The following is an 18,586-nucleotide window of genomic DNA, read 5'->3' as shown; positions in this document are numbered from 1 at the left end:
TGTTAAATGTAAAGCAATATTTAATATGCTTTTACATGGATAAAATGCTAAGATAACTTACTTAATGCGGTGTGCCGGTGTGCATCATTTTGCAATTGATGTGCAGTATTAAGTCATATTTTTGTTATGTTATTAAAGACAGAAAAAAGTTATGGATATTAACTGACTGTTGTAAAAAGCATGACTACAGCATCACACGTACTGATTCCAGGTTAAACCTATGTATAACGAATGTATTTCTAAATGATATTATGAGTTTTCGATTATTGTCCAATAGTAAACCGAATTACTTGGTCCGATTCGATTCGATTATCGATAGCAAATGGAGTCTGATTTTCAAACACTAGTGAACATACATCATGGACACACTGCTCACATCCAGTATCATGGACACACTGCTCACGTCCAATATGATCCAACACAAGGATGGACATACAACGTCATGGACACACTGCTCACATCCAGTATCATGGACACACTGCTCACGTCCAGTATGATCCAACACAAGAGTGGACATACAACGTCATGGACACACTGCTCACATCCAGTATCATGGACACACTGCTCACGTCCAGTATGATCCAACACAAGAGTGGACATACAACGTCATGGACACACTGCTCACATCCAGTATCATGGACACACTGCTCACGTCCAGTATGATCCAACACAAGAGTGGACATACAACGTCATGGACACACTGCTCACATCCAGTATCATGGACACACTGCTCACGTCCAGTATGATCCAACACAAGAGTGGACATACAACGTCATGGACACACTGCTCACATCCAGTATCATGGACACACTGCTCACGTCCAGTATGATCCAACACAAGAGTGGACATACAACGTCATGGACACACTGCTCACATCCAGTATCATGGACACACTGCTCACGTCCAATATGATCCAACACAAGGGTGGACATAAAACATCAGTATAACACAATAACACAATATTCTACAACTATTTATTGCAAATATATAATACTTTATTTGTAATAAAAACAATAAAATTTAAACAATATCAAATGAATACCAGTAAAACTTCTGAATAAATACATAAAGCATACAATAAAAAAAATTAAAAGAGCACCAGTCCTATTCTCATAGAAATAAAATCACAACAAATACCTGTCGGTGTCCTTTTCATTTAATACACGAGATGTTAAAGTTTGACTTTATATTTGGGGAAAAAATTCCTAAATCATTGTATTTCTTTACAAAATACTTCTCTTTCTATCCCAGAAATCGAACCAGAAAAATATTTCTATTGACATATTAATTTTAGTGTTTTAAGGAAATACATGTTCTGATTTATTTCTTTTGAACTAAACTTAATTTGTTTGTTGACAGCCACAATAAAGTTTTGACAACATGAACACTTCCAGAGGACTAACTGGCATTGTGTGTATCAAACACAACACATGTGACTACAGAAACAGTTCTTGAGGTAGCTGTGAGCGAGTGGGGAAGCTTGTTTGAGTGCCAGGGGCCTGCACGCTGATGGAGGCAATCTGCACAGCCCGTCTGCACGACTCCACCAGACCCAGGTCGGGTCGTGTGGACAGGAAGAAGGCCAACGCACCAATGAATGAGTCTCCTGCCCCCTGGAATAATAGATTAGTCTATACAGGAATGACAGATTTAAAACTTCTTTTTCATGACCCATTGCTAAATAGAGTGAAAATAGTTTATAGTAGTGTTGTGCCAAAACTCCTCTGTGTCTAAGCTGTTGAGCCTCAGCTCTGGTGTGCCAAAATTTTGATGTGCCTCAACTCTGATGTGCCTGAGCTCTGGTGTGCCTAAACTCTGGTGTGCCTAAACTCTAATGTGCCTAAACTCTAGTGTGCCTAAACTCTAGTGTGCCTAAACTCTAGTGTGCCTAAACACTGGTGCACCTAAACCCTGGTGTGCCTCATCTCTAGTGTGCCTTAACTCTGGTGTGCCTCAACTATGGTGTGCCTTAACTCTAGTGTGCATAAAATCTGATGTGCCTAACTCTTGAGTTTTCCTAATCTCATGTGTGCCTAAACTCTAGTGTGCCTTAACTCTTGAGTTTTCCTTAACTCATGTGTGTCTAATCTTATGTGTGCATAAACTCTAGTGTGCCTTAACGCAAGTGTGCCTTAACTCTAGTGCCTTTACTCTTGAGTATTCCTAAACTCGTGTGTGCCTAAACTCTAGTGTGCCTTAACTCTAGTGTGCCTTAACTCTAGTGTACCTTAACTCTTGAGTATTCCTAAACTCGTGTGTGCCTAAACTCTAGTGTGCCTTAACTCTAGTGTACCTTAACTCTTGAGTATTCCTAAACTCGTGTGTGCCTAAACTCTAGTGTGCCTAAACTCTCGAGTTTTCCTAAACTTGTGTATGCCTAAACTCGTGTGTGCCTAAACTCTAGTGTGCCTTAACTCTCGAGTATTCCTAAACTTGTGTATGCCTAAACTCGTGTGTGCCTAAACTTGTGTGTGCCTCAACATTGGTGTGCCTCAACTCTGGTGTGTGCGTACTATGTTGTGCCTTAACTCTGTTATCAACAATGAATATGTATCTGGAAATGATCTCTTTATTTCAAAGCTGTTTTCAAAGCGGACAATCATCCTTGATATATACTGCATTCATGCATTTTGGATTTAATCTTTAATCGGGTTGTATTAAATCACTTTCCCACTTACCGTTGTGTCGACCACATGAACACTTGGTGCTGGTACATGTGTAGGTGGAGCATCCTTTTCCACCGACACCAATAACCCCTGGGCTCCCAGGGTGACCACCACACTGCCACACCCGCGGGCTTGCAGCTCCTTACATGCCCGCTTTGCATCATCTACTGACTGCACTGATATACCCGTCAAGATCTCCGTCTAGGTAATAGGATATAAAGACACTCATAGCTAAATACAAGAACAAGAATTTGACAAATACCCCTAAAGGCCACGTTGGACAGATAGCTATTAATATTTGGGCCTATATGGACAGATATTATGGTTATATACCGTAACATACTTTCATGAGGACTTTCAGTGAAGAATAGAAATATTGATTGCTAATATTTTTAAAAGGGCAAAGTATAAATATGAAGCTTATAAGTCACTGAAAGATGCAGTGGATGTCAACTTGGATCTGTTGTACTTTTAAAAGAGATGATTGGGCATTATTGAACATGTTTAATAGAGAAATTTTGCCAGGATTCAATTTTTAATGAAAATATAAAATAGAATAAATGTTACGATTTTTTTTAACTTCAATGTTTAAGAGAATGAAAAATCAATTCACTGGATAAGTGAATGAAACAGGCAAATTGCCTTATCATGTATATCATATTTAAATCCCGCTATCAATTATCAACCACAGGTAGTGTAACTGCCTACCAAGTGTGAGGTTCCAGTGCACAAGTGTTCAACAGTTATTGACCTCATCTGGTAACATTATCTTTGACCTTGGACAGAAGTTTCATTAACTATTTGCCGCCCTTCTGAGGCCAACAAATGGGTATCATCCACAAAAAATACCTGCCTCTTAAACAACTTAATTTGATTATCTGAAACTAACGCCAAGCATGAATAACAGTATACCATAGTGTAATTACAATGGTTTACAATCAGAAGCTCATAATTCTGTTACAAAACTGTTATTGTTTGTTACATTCCGTTGAAAAACTGATGCACCAATACATTTAACCAGTATGTCTCTGTAACAATTCCACTCTTGATCAACAAGATCAAACAGCATCACAAACCTCAGTTTCATTAGGACAGATGATGTCTGTGTTTTCAAAGAATTCATGCTTCAATGGAATGGCTGGTGCTGGGTTTAATATTGTTCTCACTGAAAACAAGGGAAATACATGTGTGACAGCAGGACCAAATGCATGACAATTACAGGCTCAAGTAAGTACCAACATGAAAATAACATTATCAATGTCAGAAAATGTCAGAAAAATAAAGATTACTCTTTGAGCAATTGTTAATAATTCAAGCAGTATGAGCTATTCACATAAAAGCACTATAAGCCGAATGCTCGTCTGTTTTATTTTTTCAGTCAAAAGTGACTTAACTCAACAGTTATTAAAACTGAGTTTACAAACATGTTATTGTCCCTGGCAAAATACCCGTATGTTCTGAGTTTCACTTGAGTATCTTAATATTTTTGTTTAGATATTCCATTTAACGGCCAAGGTTCAGATTTTGCTTGCCAATGAAGGTAACTAAAAGGGGTCATCAAAAGGGGTCATCATCACAATATCTTACCTATTAAAAAAGAAAGAAATGTTGATCGTTAAAGTATCAGTTAAAAACCAACATGGTAAATAAAGAACAGAATAGTTTTTCTTCATACCTTTGTGTTGTTTAGCCATTTTTAGGGCAGCTAGTGTGACGTCAGGGTTGATCTCCAACTGACAGACAACAACCTTTGACCCCGCGATCACCAGCTCTGCCGCTGCCAAATCAGCTTCTGACAGTAGGAGATTGGCTCCAGGGACTATCACAATTGAGTTCTGGCCTGAAATTAAAGGGCAGTTGTTAATTAAAGGGCAGTTGTTAATTAAAGGGCAGTTGTTAATTAAAGGGCAGTTGTTTAATAATCAAGTTAACATTGCACATGCTTCGTTGGTGTGTGACCATTACTACATGTAGATAATATTGCACTTGCTTCCTTGGTGTTTGGCCAGAACTACATGTAGTTTACATCATATTTGCTTCCTTGGTGTTTGGCCAGAACTACATGTAGTTTACATCATATTTGCTTCCTTGGTGTATGGCCAGTACTACATGTAGTTTACATCATATTTGCTTCCTTGGTGTATGGCCAGTACTAATGTAGATAATATTGCACTTGCTTCCTTGGTGTCTGGCCAGTACTACATGTAGTTTACATCATATTTGCTTCCTTGGTGTATGGCCAGTACTAATGTAGTTTACATTAAATTTGCTTCCTTGGTGTATGGCCAGTATTAATGTAGATAATATTGCACTTGCTTCCTTGGTGTTTGGCCAGTACTACATGTAGTTTACATCATATTTGCTTCCTTGGTGTATGGCCAGTACTAATGTAGTTTACATCACATTTGCTTCCTTGGTGTATGGCCAGTACTAATGTAGTTTACATTATATTTGCTTCCTTGGTGTATGGCCAGTACTACATGTAGTTTACATATTTGCTTCCTTGGTGTTTGGCCAGTGCTACATGTAGTTTACATCATATTTGCTTCCTTGGTGTTTGGCCAGTGCTACATGTAGTTTAAATCATATTTGCTTCCTTGGTGTTTGGCCAGTGCTACATGTAGTTTACATCATATTTGCTTCCTTGGTGTATGGCCAGTACTAATGCAGATAATATTGCACTTGCTTCCTTGGTGTTTGGCCAGTACTACATGTAGCTTACATATTTGCTTCCTTGGTGTATGGCCAGTACTACATGTAGTTAACATTGTATTTGCTTCCTTGGTGTTTGTCCAGTACTAAAGTAGTTTACATTATATTTGCTTCCTTGGTGTTTGGCCAGTGCTACATGCAGTTTACATTATATTTGCTTCCTTGGTGTATGGCCAGTACTACATGTAGTTAACATTGTATTTGCTTCCTTGGTGTTTGTCCAGTACTACATGCAGTTAACATTATATTTGCTTCCTTGGTGTTTGGCCAGAACTACATGTAGTTTACATTATATTTGCTTCCTTGGTGTTTGGCCAGTGCTACATGCAGTTTACATTATATTTGCTTCCTTGGTGTTTGGCCAGTACTACATGTAGTTAACATTGTATTTGCTTCCTTGGTGTTTGGCCAGAACTACATGTAGTTAACATTATATTTGCTTCCTTGGTGTTTGGCCAGTACTTCATGTAGTTTACATTATATTTGCTTCCTTGGTGTTTGGCCAGTGCTACATGCAGTTTACATTATATTTGCTTCCTTGGTGTATGGCCAGTACTACATGTAGTTAACATTGTATTTGCTTACTTGGTGTTTGTCCAGTACTAAAGTAGTTTACATTATATTTGCTTCCTTGGTGTTTGGCCAGTGCTACATGCAGTTTACATCATATTTGCTTCCTTGGTGTTTGGCCAGTGCTACATGTAGTTTACATCATATTTGCTTCCTTGGTGTTTGGCCAGTGCTACATGTAGTTTACATCATATTTGCTTCCTTGGTGTATGGCCAGTACTAATGCAGATAATATTGCACTTGCTTCCTTGGTGTTTGGCCAGTACTACATGTAGCTTACATATTTGCTTCCTTGGTGTATGGCCAGTACTACATGTAGTTAACATTGTATTTGCTTCCTTGGTGTTTGTCCAGTACTAAAGTAGTTTACATTATATTTGCTTCCTTGGTGTTTGGCCAGTAAATTCATGTAGTTAACATTGTATTTGCTTCCTTGGTGTTTGGCCAGTACTTCATGTAGTTAACATTATATTTGCTTCCTTGGTGTTTGGCCAGTACTACATGTAGTTAACATTGTATTTGCTTCCTTGGTGTGTGGCCAGTACTACATGTAGTTAACATTGTATTTGCTTCCTTGGTGTGTGGCCAGTACTACATGTAGTTAACATTGTATTTGCTTCCTTGGTGTGTGGCCAGTACTACATGTAGTTAACATTGTATTTGCTTCCTTGGTGTTTGGCCAGTACTACATGCAGTTAACATTATATTTGCTTCCTTGGTGTGTGGCCAGTACTACATGTAGTTAACATTGTATTTGCTTCCTTGGTGTGTGGCCAGTACTACATGCAGTTAACATTATATTTGCTTCCTTGGTGTGTGGCCAGTTCTATATGCAGTTAACATTAGATTTGCTTCCTTGGTGTGTGGCCAGTACTACATGCAGTTAACATTGTATTTGCTTCCTTGGTGTGTGGCCAGTACTACATGCAGTTTACATTATATTTGCTTCCTTGGTGTGTGGCCAGTACTACATGCAGTTTACATTATATTTGCTTCCTTGGTGTGTGGCCAGTACTACATGTAGTTTACATTATATTTGCTTCCTTGGTGTGTGGCCAGTACTACATGCAGTTAACATTATATTTGCTTCCTTGGTGTGTGGCCAGTACTACATGCAGTTAACATTATATTTGATTCCTTGGTGTGTGGCCAGTACTACATGCAGTTAACATTATATTTGCTTCCTTGGTGTGTGGCCAGTACTACATGCAGTTAACATTGTATTTGCTTCCTTGGTGTGTGGCCAGTACTACATGCAGTTAACATTGTATTTGCTTCCTTGGTGTGTGGCCAGTACTACATGCAGTTAACATTGTATTTGCTTCCTTGGTGTGTGGCCAGTACTATATGCAGTTAACATTATATTTGCTTCCTTGGTGTGTGGCCAGTACTAAATGCAGTTAACATTATATTTGCTTCCTTGGTGTGTGGCCAGTACTACGTGCAGTTAACATTATATTTGCTTCCTTGGTGTGTGGCCAGTACTATATGCAGTTAACATTATATTTGCTTCCTTGGTGTGGCCAGTACTATATGCAGTTTACATTATATTTGCTTCCTTGGTGTGTGGCCAGTACTACATGTAGTTTACATTAGATTTGCTTCCTTGGTGTCAGTACTACATGCAGTTAACATTATATTTGCTTCCTTGGTGTGTGGCCAGTACTACATGCAGTTTACATTATATTTGCTTCCTTGGTGTTTGGCCAGTACTACATGCAGTTTACATTATATTTGCTTCCTTGGTGTGTGGCCAGTACTATATGCAGTTTACATTATATTTGCTTCCTTGGTGTGTGGCCAGTACTATATGCAGTTTACATTATATTTGCTTCCTTGGTGTGTGGCCAGTACTAAATGCAGTTAACATTATATTTGCTTCCTTGGTGTGTGGCCAGTATTAAATGCAGTTAACATTGTATTTGCTTCCTTGGTGTGTGGCCAGTACTAAATGCAGTTAACATTGTATTTGCTTCCTTGGTGTGTGGCCAGTACTATATGCAGTTTACATTATATTTGCTTCCTTGGTGTGTGGCCAGTACTAAATGCAGTTAACATTATATTTGCTTCCTTGGTGTGTGGCCAGTACTAAATGCAGTTAACATTGTATTTGCTTCCTTGGTGTGTGGCCAGTACTACATGCAGTTAACATTATATTTGCTTCCTTGGTGTGTGGCCAGTACTAAATGCAGTTAACATTATATTTGCTTCCTTGGTGTATGGCCAGTACTACATGTAGTTTACATTAGATTTGCTTCCTTGGTGTCAGTACTACATGCAGCTAACATTATATTTGCTTCCTTGGTGTGTGGCCAGTACTACATGCAGTTTACATTATATTTGCTTCCTTGGTGTTTGGCCAGTACTACATGTAGTTAACATTATATTTGCTTCCTTGGTGTGTGGCCAGTACTACATGCAGTTTACATTATATTTGCTTCCTTGGTGTTTGGCCAGTACTTCATGTAGTTAACATTATATTTGCTTCCTTGGTGTTTGGCCAGTACTACATGTAGTTAACATTATATTTGCTTCCTTGGTGTGTGGCCAGTACTACATGCAGTTTACATTATATTTGCTTCCTTGGTGATTGGCCAGTACTACATGTAGTTAACATTATATTTGCTTCCTTGGTGTTTGGCCAGTACTACATGTAGTTAACATTATATTTGCTTCCTTGGTGTGTGGCCAGTACTACATGTAGTTAACATAACATTTGCTTCCTTGGTGTTTGGCCAGTACTTCATGTAGTTTACATTATATTTGCTTCCTTGGTGTATGGCCAGTACTACATGTAGTTAACATTACATTTGCTTCCTTGGTGTCAGTACTACATGCAGTTAACATTATATTTGCTTCCTTGGTGTGTGGCCAGTACTACATGCAGTTTACATTAGATTTGCTTCCTTGGTGTCAGTACTACATGCAGTTTACATTATATTTGCTTCCTTGGTGTTTGGCCAGTACTTCATGTAGTTAACATTACATTTGCTTCCTTGGTGTATGGCCAGTACTACATGCAGTTTACATTATATTTGCTTCCTTGGTGTTTGGCCAGTACTTCATGTAGTTAACATTATATTTGCTTCCTTGGTGTTTGGCCAGTGCTACATGCAGTTTACATTATATTTGCTTCCTTGGTGTATGGCCAGTGCTACATGTAGTTTACATTACATTTGCTTCCTTGGTGTTTGGCCAGTGCTACATGCAGTTTACATTACATTTGCTTCCTTGGTGTTTGGCCAGTGCTACATGCAGTTTACATTATATTTGCTTCCTTGGTGTATGGCCAGTACTACATGTAGTTTACATTATATTTGCTTCCGTGGTGTTTGGCCAGTACTACATGCAGTTTACATTATATTTGCTTCCTTGGTGTGTGGCCAGTACTACATGCAGTTAACATTATATTTGCTTCCTTGGTGTGCGGCCAGTACTACATGCAGTTAACATTATATTTGCTTCCTTGGTGTTTGGCCAGAACTACATGTAGTTAACATTATATTTGCTTCCTTGGTGTTTGTCCAGTACTACATGTAGTTAACATTGTATTTGCTTCCTTGGTGTTTGGCCAGAACTACATGTAGTTAACATTATATTTGCTTCATTGGTGTGTGGCCAGTACTACATGCAGTTAATATTATATTTGCTTCCTTGGTGTTTGGCCAGAACTACATGCAGTTTACATTATATTTGCTTCCTTGGTGTATGGCCAGAACTACATGTAGTTAACATTATATTTGCTTCCTTGGTGTGTGGCCAGTACTACATGCAGTTTACATTATATTTGCTTCCTTGGTGTGTGGCCAGAACTACATGCAGTTAACATTATATTTGCTTCCTTGGTGTGTGGCCAGTACTACATGCAGTTAACATTATATTTGCTTCCTTGGTGTGTGGCCAGTACTACATGCAGTTAACATTATATTTGCTTTCTTGGTGTGTGGCCAGTTCTACATGCAGTTAACATTATATTTGCTTTCTTGGTGTGTGGCCAGAACTACATGCAGTTAACATTATATTTGCTTTCTTGGTGTGTGGCCAGTACTACATGCAGTTTACATTATATTTGCTTCCTTGGTGTTTGGCCAGAACTACATGCAGTTAACATTATATTTGCTTCCTTGGTGTGTGGCCAGTACTACATGCAGTTAACATTATATTTGCTTCCTTGGTGTGTGGCCAGTACTACATGCAGTTAACATTATATTTGCTTTCTTGGTGTGTGGCCAGTACTACATGCAGTTATCATTATATTTGCTTCCTTGGTGTGTGGCCAGTACTACATGCAGTTAACATTATATTTGCTTCCTTGGTGTGTGGCCAGTACTACATGTAGTTTACATTATATTTGCTTCCTTGGTGTATGGCCAGTACTACATGCAGTTTGCATTATATTTGCTTCCTTGGTGTGTGGCCAGTACTACATGCAGTTAACATTATATTTGCTTCCTTGGTGTGTGGCCAGTACTACATGCAGTTAATATTATATTTGCTTCCTTGGTGTTTGGCCAGAACTACATGCAGTTTACATTATATTTGCTTCCTTGGTGTATGGCCAGAACTACATGTAGTTAACATTATATTTGCTTCCTTGGTGTGTGGCCAGTACTACATGCAGTTAACATTATATTTGCTTCCTTGGTGTGTGGCCAGTACTACATGCAGTTAACATTATATTTGCTTTCTTGGTGTGTGGCCAGTACTACATGCAGTTAACATTATATTTGCTTTCTTGGTGTGTGGCCAGTTCTACATGCAGTTAACATTATATTTGCTTTCTTGGTGTGTGGCCAGAACTACATGCAGTTAACATTATATTTGCTTCCTTGGTGTTTGGCCAGAACTACATGCAGTTAACATTCTATTTGCTTCCTTGGTGTTTGGCCAGAACTACATGCAGTTAACATTATATTTGCTTCCTTGGTGTGTGGCCAGTACTACATGCAGTTAACATTATATTTGCTTCCTTGGTGTGTGGCCAGTACTACATGCAGTTAACATTATATTTGCTTCCTTGGTGTGTGGCCAGTACTACATGCAGTTAACATTATATTTGCTTCCTTGGTGTGTGGCCAGTACTACATGCAGTTAACATTATATTTGCTTTCTTGGTGTGTGGCCAGTACTACATGCAGTTAACATTATATTTGCTTCCTTGGTGTGTGGCCAGTACTACATGCAGTTAACATTAGATTTGCTTCCTTGGTGTGTGGCCAGTACTACATGCAGTTAACATTAGATTTGCTTCCTTGGTGTGTGGCCAGTACTACATGCAGTTAACATTAGATTTGCTTTCTTGGTGTGTGGCCAGTACTACATGCAGTTAACAATATATTTGCTTCCTTGGTGTGGCCAGTACTACATGCAGTTAACATTATATTTGCTTCCTTGGTGTGTGGCCAGTACTACATGCAGTTAACATTATATTTGCTTTCTTGGTGTGTGGCCAGTACTACATGCAGTTAACATTATATTTGCTTTCTTGGTGTGTGGCCAGTACTACATGCAGTTTACATTATATTTGCTTCCTTGGTGTGTGGCCAGTACTACATGTAGTTAACATTATATTTGCTTCCTTGGTGTGTGGCCAGTACTACATGTAGTTAACATTATATTTGCTTCCTTGGTGTGTGGCCAGTACTACATGCAGTTAACATTATATTTGCTTCCTTGGTGTGTGGCCAGTACTACATGCAGTTTACATTATATTTGCTTCCTTGGTGTGTGGCCAGTACTACATGCAGTTTACATTATATTTGCTTCCTTGGTGTGTGGCCAGTACTACATGCAGTTTACATTATATTTGCTTCCTTGGTGTGTGGCCAGTACTACATGCAGTTTACATTATATTTGCTTCCTTGGTGTGTGGCCAGTACTACATGTAGTTTACATTATATTTGCTTCCTTGGTGTGTGGCCAGTACTACATGTAGTTTACATTATATTTGCTTCCTTGGTGTGTGGCCAGTACTACATGTAGTTTACATCGCACTTTCTTACATTGTATGTGACTACTAGTCTAGTACTCAGTAGTTTTATGGAAATTTGAAATGACTTTAAGAGTAATCGTTTTCAACTAAAATAAACATTGATTTAAATTTTGATTAACATTTATAAGTTTAAATTAACTTAAAATATGCCCACAAAACAGTTGCTTTGATAGCATTTCAAGCTTAATATTAAGATTTTATCATTTATACATTTTCATAGTATGTTTTAACAATACAATATAATTGCTTCTCTGTGTGACAATTCAATCTACCTGTCTCATCCACACAGATAGGCGCAGCGCCAGTCATAACCTCCGCCGTTGTGCAACAATGCGCTGAAACAAATGAAATCAAATTTATATATGTTTTATTTGTAAACATCAAATAAACAAGCTAGAGACACAGAAAACCACATTGAGGTAATGGAAATATGTGTTACATCTGTTGAAACTCTTAAACATTAAATTATCTTCATTGTAATGAATTGTTTTTCATATCTTGTTCAGCATTAGGGCATGGGAATGTAGAAATTGTGTACCCTGGTACCAGTATAGACAGTTCAAGCCACAGAATAAACACCACATAGAATAGTAAATACAGGATTTTGTACCTTTTCTAAAGCACTATTAATAAACATGTCGCCAAAAACAAAAACAAGTACAGTTTGGAAGCCTTTTGATCATTTATCAAAGCATTTGAGGTCACTAACAAAGGTTTGAAAAAGTACATGGAGTAGAAACACCCCTTTCAATAACCAGCAAGCCACAAAGCTTATATAAAACACCTAAAATACACCAAACATTAAATGGTATAGCTGTATTGGCTGGGTACCAGGGTCAAAAATTGTACCCTGATACCTGCCAAAATTTGCCCGGCCTGTGTGTACCCTGCCTGTGGGTACTTGTCCATGCCATATTCAGCATACAATGTATTTTATCAATATTACAAAGATTTACCACTTCCTTGGCATCACTGTTTTATCTGTTTGTGATTCGTGCATCTTTATTTGAGGTACAATCTCTGACTTTCACTGAGAGCAATATACCTACTTGTATCCACACCAAGGTTATTGAAATTTTTCAGGAAATCCTCACCAAATGTATCTTTGCCAACCTGCAAGAAAACAAGAAGTAGAAAAACATGGATTCATGGAAAAACATGAAATGATGGAAAAACCTGTACTCATGGAAAAACATGGAATCAAGGAAATCAAGGACAAATCTATGATTTAAAAAATAAAAATCAATTGATGAATTCAAGTGGTAAAATGAGAAGATTTTTTGGCTGAGAAACCTGTAAAAAAGAAAAGTTTATGTAACATGTGTACATGTTTTCCTTTATTGATACTTATAGGCTTACTTGAAGCCAACATCTTTCAATTATTCATCAGTGCTAATAAATCTGTAATAAAACCCCTGTACATGTTAGTTTTCTTTTCTCACTGTTTACCTATTAAAGCATCACAGTTTTCGACATTTTTTTTTACACTGAACTTTTTAACCTCCATTATCTTTGTTGTAATAAAATGTTATGTTTCAAATTTTATGATTTATAATTGTCATCCTGGTATATGAAGTAAAAATGGGGACTTGTAAATAATGACAATCATCAATATTCACAAGCTGCCACCTGTTCTTACACACATAGTGGTAGAAACAGTTACAAGTGCTTTTAAAATAGTGCTGTTACTAAGGAAAGAAGATTTATGCATTGGCAAAATATTTAAGTTAAAATCAGTGTTACAAAGAAATGTCTATAGGCCAAGTAGCAGCCTTTACAGGGGGTAATGACATTTTGAAATAGACATCACTAGGTTATAATTTCATATGTAATGTAATTAACAACTTTTTAATGGAAATAACTTAAACCTATTGCATTACTTTGCCAACCATGGCAGTTTTGGCTCCCAGCTTTGCTGTCATGACACACTGGTTGGCCCCTTTCCCCCCGAACCCCATGGAGAACTTGGATCCTTGCAGCGTCTCACCAGGCTTTGGTAATCGTGGTACATAACTGTAAATAAAAATTATACCTGTAGATTTTGACTTTGAATGATGGACAGTCAGAGTAAAACTTAGTTTTGCAAATGCAATGAATAAGATACAGAATGATTGTACAGTGAAATTGCAATAATCCATCTCCCCTCATCCACACAAGAAGACACAAGTCACTATATATTGTAGTGCTTATACAAGTTTTCGTATTGGTAGATTTTGTATTTCTAGATTAGTGGCAGTAACAGCTACCCATATGCTATCTTCAGTATTTGTGACTTTACTGCTACATACATGTACTTGTACACAAATGCTATGTCGTCCTGAGGCTTGTCCTCCATAATTTATAGTGGGGATGCCTTGTTTAAACATGTGCATGTTGATGAAGGAACCATTGAGCTCTTGCACATACAACAAAGAACAGACACACACAAAATACTATACCAGGTATGTTATTGAAACGAAAACTTTGAGTGCAAAATATCTTAGAATGACATAGTAAGGGTGAGGAATCATGTGACTTCAAAGGGGTTCTCACATGATCAGGGTCACCACGGGTCACAACAGATGTAAACAAACAAGTACCTTACTTTCTAAAAATACATTTTTAACAGAAAAGATTATAAGTATCTGAATCTTCCATGGCCGAGAGGGTAAGAAAGGTTCATTGCGACTCAAGCGTAGGGTGTTTTGCGGAAACGAGGTTTACCGAGTTTCCGCAAAACACCCTGCGCGAGGGTCGGGATGAACCTATCTTACACGAGCGGCTATGGTAGATGCTTTTTCTCCCACCTCAGTTAAACAAAATTTAGTAAAAATGTATTTTTTTGCTGGAACTCTTTTGTGCTTAGTGGAAATAATTGCGTACGGATATGCGATAATTCGTGGTTGTCATGGATATTTGCGCAGTGATTCAGAGAATGTAAATGGTCTGATCGGTCTTTAAATAGTTCTAAGAAGAGTGAAGCATTATATCTTGAAAGGTGCGTGAAAACTGTTTTCTGGTGACATTTGAAGCGAGAAATAATTAAATAGCGTTCTAAATATTGCCACAAGAAAAGGTTTCCATGATGCGCTACAGACGACAGTCTTCAACAAGGGAGGTAATTACAATGTGGTGACCATTAAAAGAAGTTCCATACGGGCATTTTATCTTCGCCCGTGGGCAAGATAAGAATTTCTAGCATGGTTAAATTAATGGATCTACTTATCTGAGGTGGGAGAAATGAAAATATTTCGGAATAATGAGCCAATGTTGACTTTCCGAGTGCCACCCTCTTGAGTTCCAAGTACAGACTATTCCTAAAAGCCCCTGAATATTGCATGTATAATATAATATAATATTATTTGTGTAATATTCTCATTTTTAATAGTTCTTAGACTTTTTAAGCTGCACTCTCACAGATTGACCTTTTTAACCTTTTTTTTTAAATTCTTGTCTTGGAATGAACCAATCTTTGAGTAAATATCTGGAAAGCAGTGATATAAGACTAGTGACATAATATCAGAACGCAGTTTTTAAAATTTAAGATAAAAAAGTTTTGTGGCTAAAAGCATTACTAACGCTTAAGAAAGATAAACATAAATGCTGATAGCTATTTTCCGACATAATAAGTTAACCATTAACAAACAAACAAAACTGAGATCTGATCCTTTGTCAGCAGTCTTATATTACTGGTTCTCAGACATTTACACAAAAATTGGCTCATTCTATAACATAAATTACAAAAGTTGTCAAAACAGTCCATCTGTCGGAGTGCAGAATTAAAGGAAATTATTTTAAGATTACCATGATTAATTATCATTGTTAAGGTAATTAATCCTGCTAAATGATAATTATTAAGATACTCAAGTTTGTTAATGTTAAGGAATCGCCACGAAGCGCCCAGTGGTTATTTGCCAAAATATTGAATAGTACAAAATGAACATTTTGGTCAAATATATTTTATGTAAATGATATTTACATAACAGACATGAGTAATTTCATTAAACTTAAAATGATAGTTTTCAATCAGTTGGGACTATGGGTATTTTATCAGACAGTATCATTATGCACCAGTCAATTGTATCCACGCCCCCCACCCCCCACCCCTGGGTCTTTACCAGGGATCAGGAATAGAGGGGGAAATGGGCCGTGTTTTTACCTTTCATGTGGCTCCGCAGTGCCAGTTAATGCATTGAATTTGTCTTTGCTCCAAACATAGCGCGGAATGGTCCTTACTTAGGATCCTTGGGTAGTCTAAAATAATAGTCTAAAATAATAGACGTGTTATACGGGATTCTTCCAATCCCTAACGTCTAAACGGGAATGTGCAAAAAACGGGGGTGTTTTAAAAATATTGAAATTGTTTTAAGTGAAGTATTTTATGGTTGAAATTGATCATAAAGAGTTATATTCATATTTTACCATGTAAGTGAAATGTTATTTTGCACTAAACAAGCATTAAGTGCATTAAAACAAGTTGTTTACCTTTCCAATAAAACGAAAGTTGACTGACACAGACAACAATTATGCGAAGGGGAACAGCTCGATACAATCGTAATAGCTCGGCCTCCTCCGACAAAGCTTCGAGATAGACCTCGTTATACAATCGTAACAACTCGGCCATGGCCGAAATGTTCCGAGCGATTTAAAACTGTGCCCTAAAGCCGTGCAGGTGCCCTTCATGTATATATCGTTATGTTTTGACAGAATGAAATGAAAAAAAACCCGTCAAACTCATAATTTTAAGTTGGATATTTATTTTTTTGTGTACGGAACTAATATAAAATAACATTATCTGGTAATATTTCTTGTTTTTATGATATTTTATAGACGCTATATGCTTTAACCCGGAATCCTGATCGGAACAACTACCCACTTTTGATACTAAACAATTTGTACGTGAAGGATTTGCCATATCAAAAATCTAAAAAAAATCCGTCAACGTACAATTATTTGGACTAGATCCTTGGGGTGCGGGGCCATTTAGCAGGGATTTTACCTGCAGTTGATCCCAATAGGGTGGGGAATTTACCTGGGCTGGACCGAAAGTCATGTCCCCACTATTCCCCGGACCAGGCGGTCGGGGGGGGGGCGTGGCTACAATTGACTGACCAGTGCATTAGGCCATCAACACGGTAGTGTTTATTGCAAAAGGATGTATATATGAAACAATTTGAAAAACACATGGTCCGATAAATACCTCTGTTTTGTTAGAACTGTGACCAATAATCCTAAATCCTAGGTAAGAATTCAGAAATAGCATTCCCTTTGTTGATATCCGAATTTATCAAGTCCGGAACACAAACAGTTAGATAGAATGAGCGAATCGAAAAAATCTAAACGTAGTGCAATGCAGACATCTACCTGAACATATAAAAACATACCTTATAAGATCAATATTACAAGAACCAACAACTGTCACGTCCATTTTAATGCGATTAAAGTCTTGATAGTATGTTGGTTTTAAAAATAGCCGAAAATAGCCTATTAATGCGAAAATATACCTGGTAGCATTGGACTACGAAAATAGCCTGATATCATTATATTGAAATAAACCAGAGATTTATTTATGTGTATAATTATATTTAAACGGAACATTATAGAAAAATGATTTTATGATGATTTTTTTATGTGAGTTTGAAAAATGTTTTTAAAAATAGCCTATTTCTGCGACACTAGCCTATTTTCGCGAAAATAGCATTGGACTACGAAAATAGCCTGCGCATAGCATTATATTGAAATAAACCAGAGATTTATTTATATATATATATAAAATTATATTTAAACGGAACATAATAGAAAAATGATTTTATGATTATTTTTTACTTTTTTAGTAAGTTTGAAAGATGTGTTTTTTAAAATAGCCTATTTCTGCGACACTAGCCTATTTTCGCGAAAATAGCATTGGACTACGAAAATAGCCTGCAAATTCATTATAATGTAATAACCCCAGATTTATGTACATAGTTGCAATGTCAGACTTTAATTACAAATGATGCAGATATATATGGATACAGGTATTAATCCCTACTTTCAACTTGTGGTAGGTGTTAAGTCTGTCTTTTGCCCATATACAGTTTAATTAAACACTGTCTTTAATTATTAATTATTGTGTAACTTAAGTTTCGTTTTCGATTAAGTATATACTTCGTTTATATTTGCCAATATGCTGTTAATACACATTGTCCGATATTTGTATCAGACGCCCAATATGGTTTTAGAAAAGGTAGATCAACAGTTGATGCTCAGTTTGTTTTATTATTAAGTATTATACAAAAAATTCTTAACGAAAATAAACGTCTGTATTGTGTTTTTGTAGATTTTAAAAAGGCTTTTGATTGCATTTACAGAAATGCGTTATGGCTAAAAATGTATAAAACCGGTATTAAAAGTAAAGTTTTACGAATTGTTAAAGATATGTATGAAAAAGTAAAATCGGCTGTTAAGGTGTTAAATAACTATTCTGACTTTTTCGAATATGCCATAGGCTTGAGGCAGGGTGAAGTCATGTCTCCGGTTTTGTTTTCCTTGTTTTTAGATGATTTAGAACTATTTTTACAAGCAGATATGAATTCAGGCCTCACTATTAATGACCTTATAGTTATACTACTATTGTTTGCGGACGATATGATTATACTAGGCAACACACTTGAAGATATCAATAGGT

General features: G+C 37.1%; 1 protein-coding gene across 1 annotated transcript; it reads right to left on the bottom strand.

Annotated features, from left to right (window-relative positions):
* Positions 1-973: 973 nt before the first annotated feature.
* LOC128209137 (ribokinase-like) lies at positions 974-17,403 on the bottom strand. The gene is made up of 8 exons (XM_052913025.1): positions 17,304-17,403; positions 13,821-13,953; positions 12,990-13,053; positions 12,213-12,275; positions 4,342-4,506; positions 3,743-3,831; positions 2,679-2,867; positions 974-1,613 (listed from the first exon to the last, which is right to left on the bottom strand). Exons 1-8 carry the CDS (start codon positions 17,345-17,347, stop codon positions 1,437-1,439), a joined length of 924 nt encoding a protein of 307 aa, XP_052768985.1. The 5' UTR covers positions 17,348-17,403; the 3' UTR covers positions 974-1,436.
* Between the last annotated feature and the right edge of the window lie 1,183 nt (positions 17,404-18,586).

This window comes from Mya arenaria, chromosome 11 (genome assembly GCF_026914265.1).
Source record: "Mya arenaria isolate MELC-2E11 chromosome 11, ASM2691426v1".
Classification (NCBI taxonomy): Eukaryota; Metazoa; Mollusca; class Bivalvia; order Myida; family Myidae; genus Mya; species Mya arenaria.
This window is presented reverse-complemented; position numbering and strand designations above follow the sequence as displayed.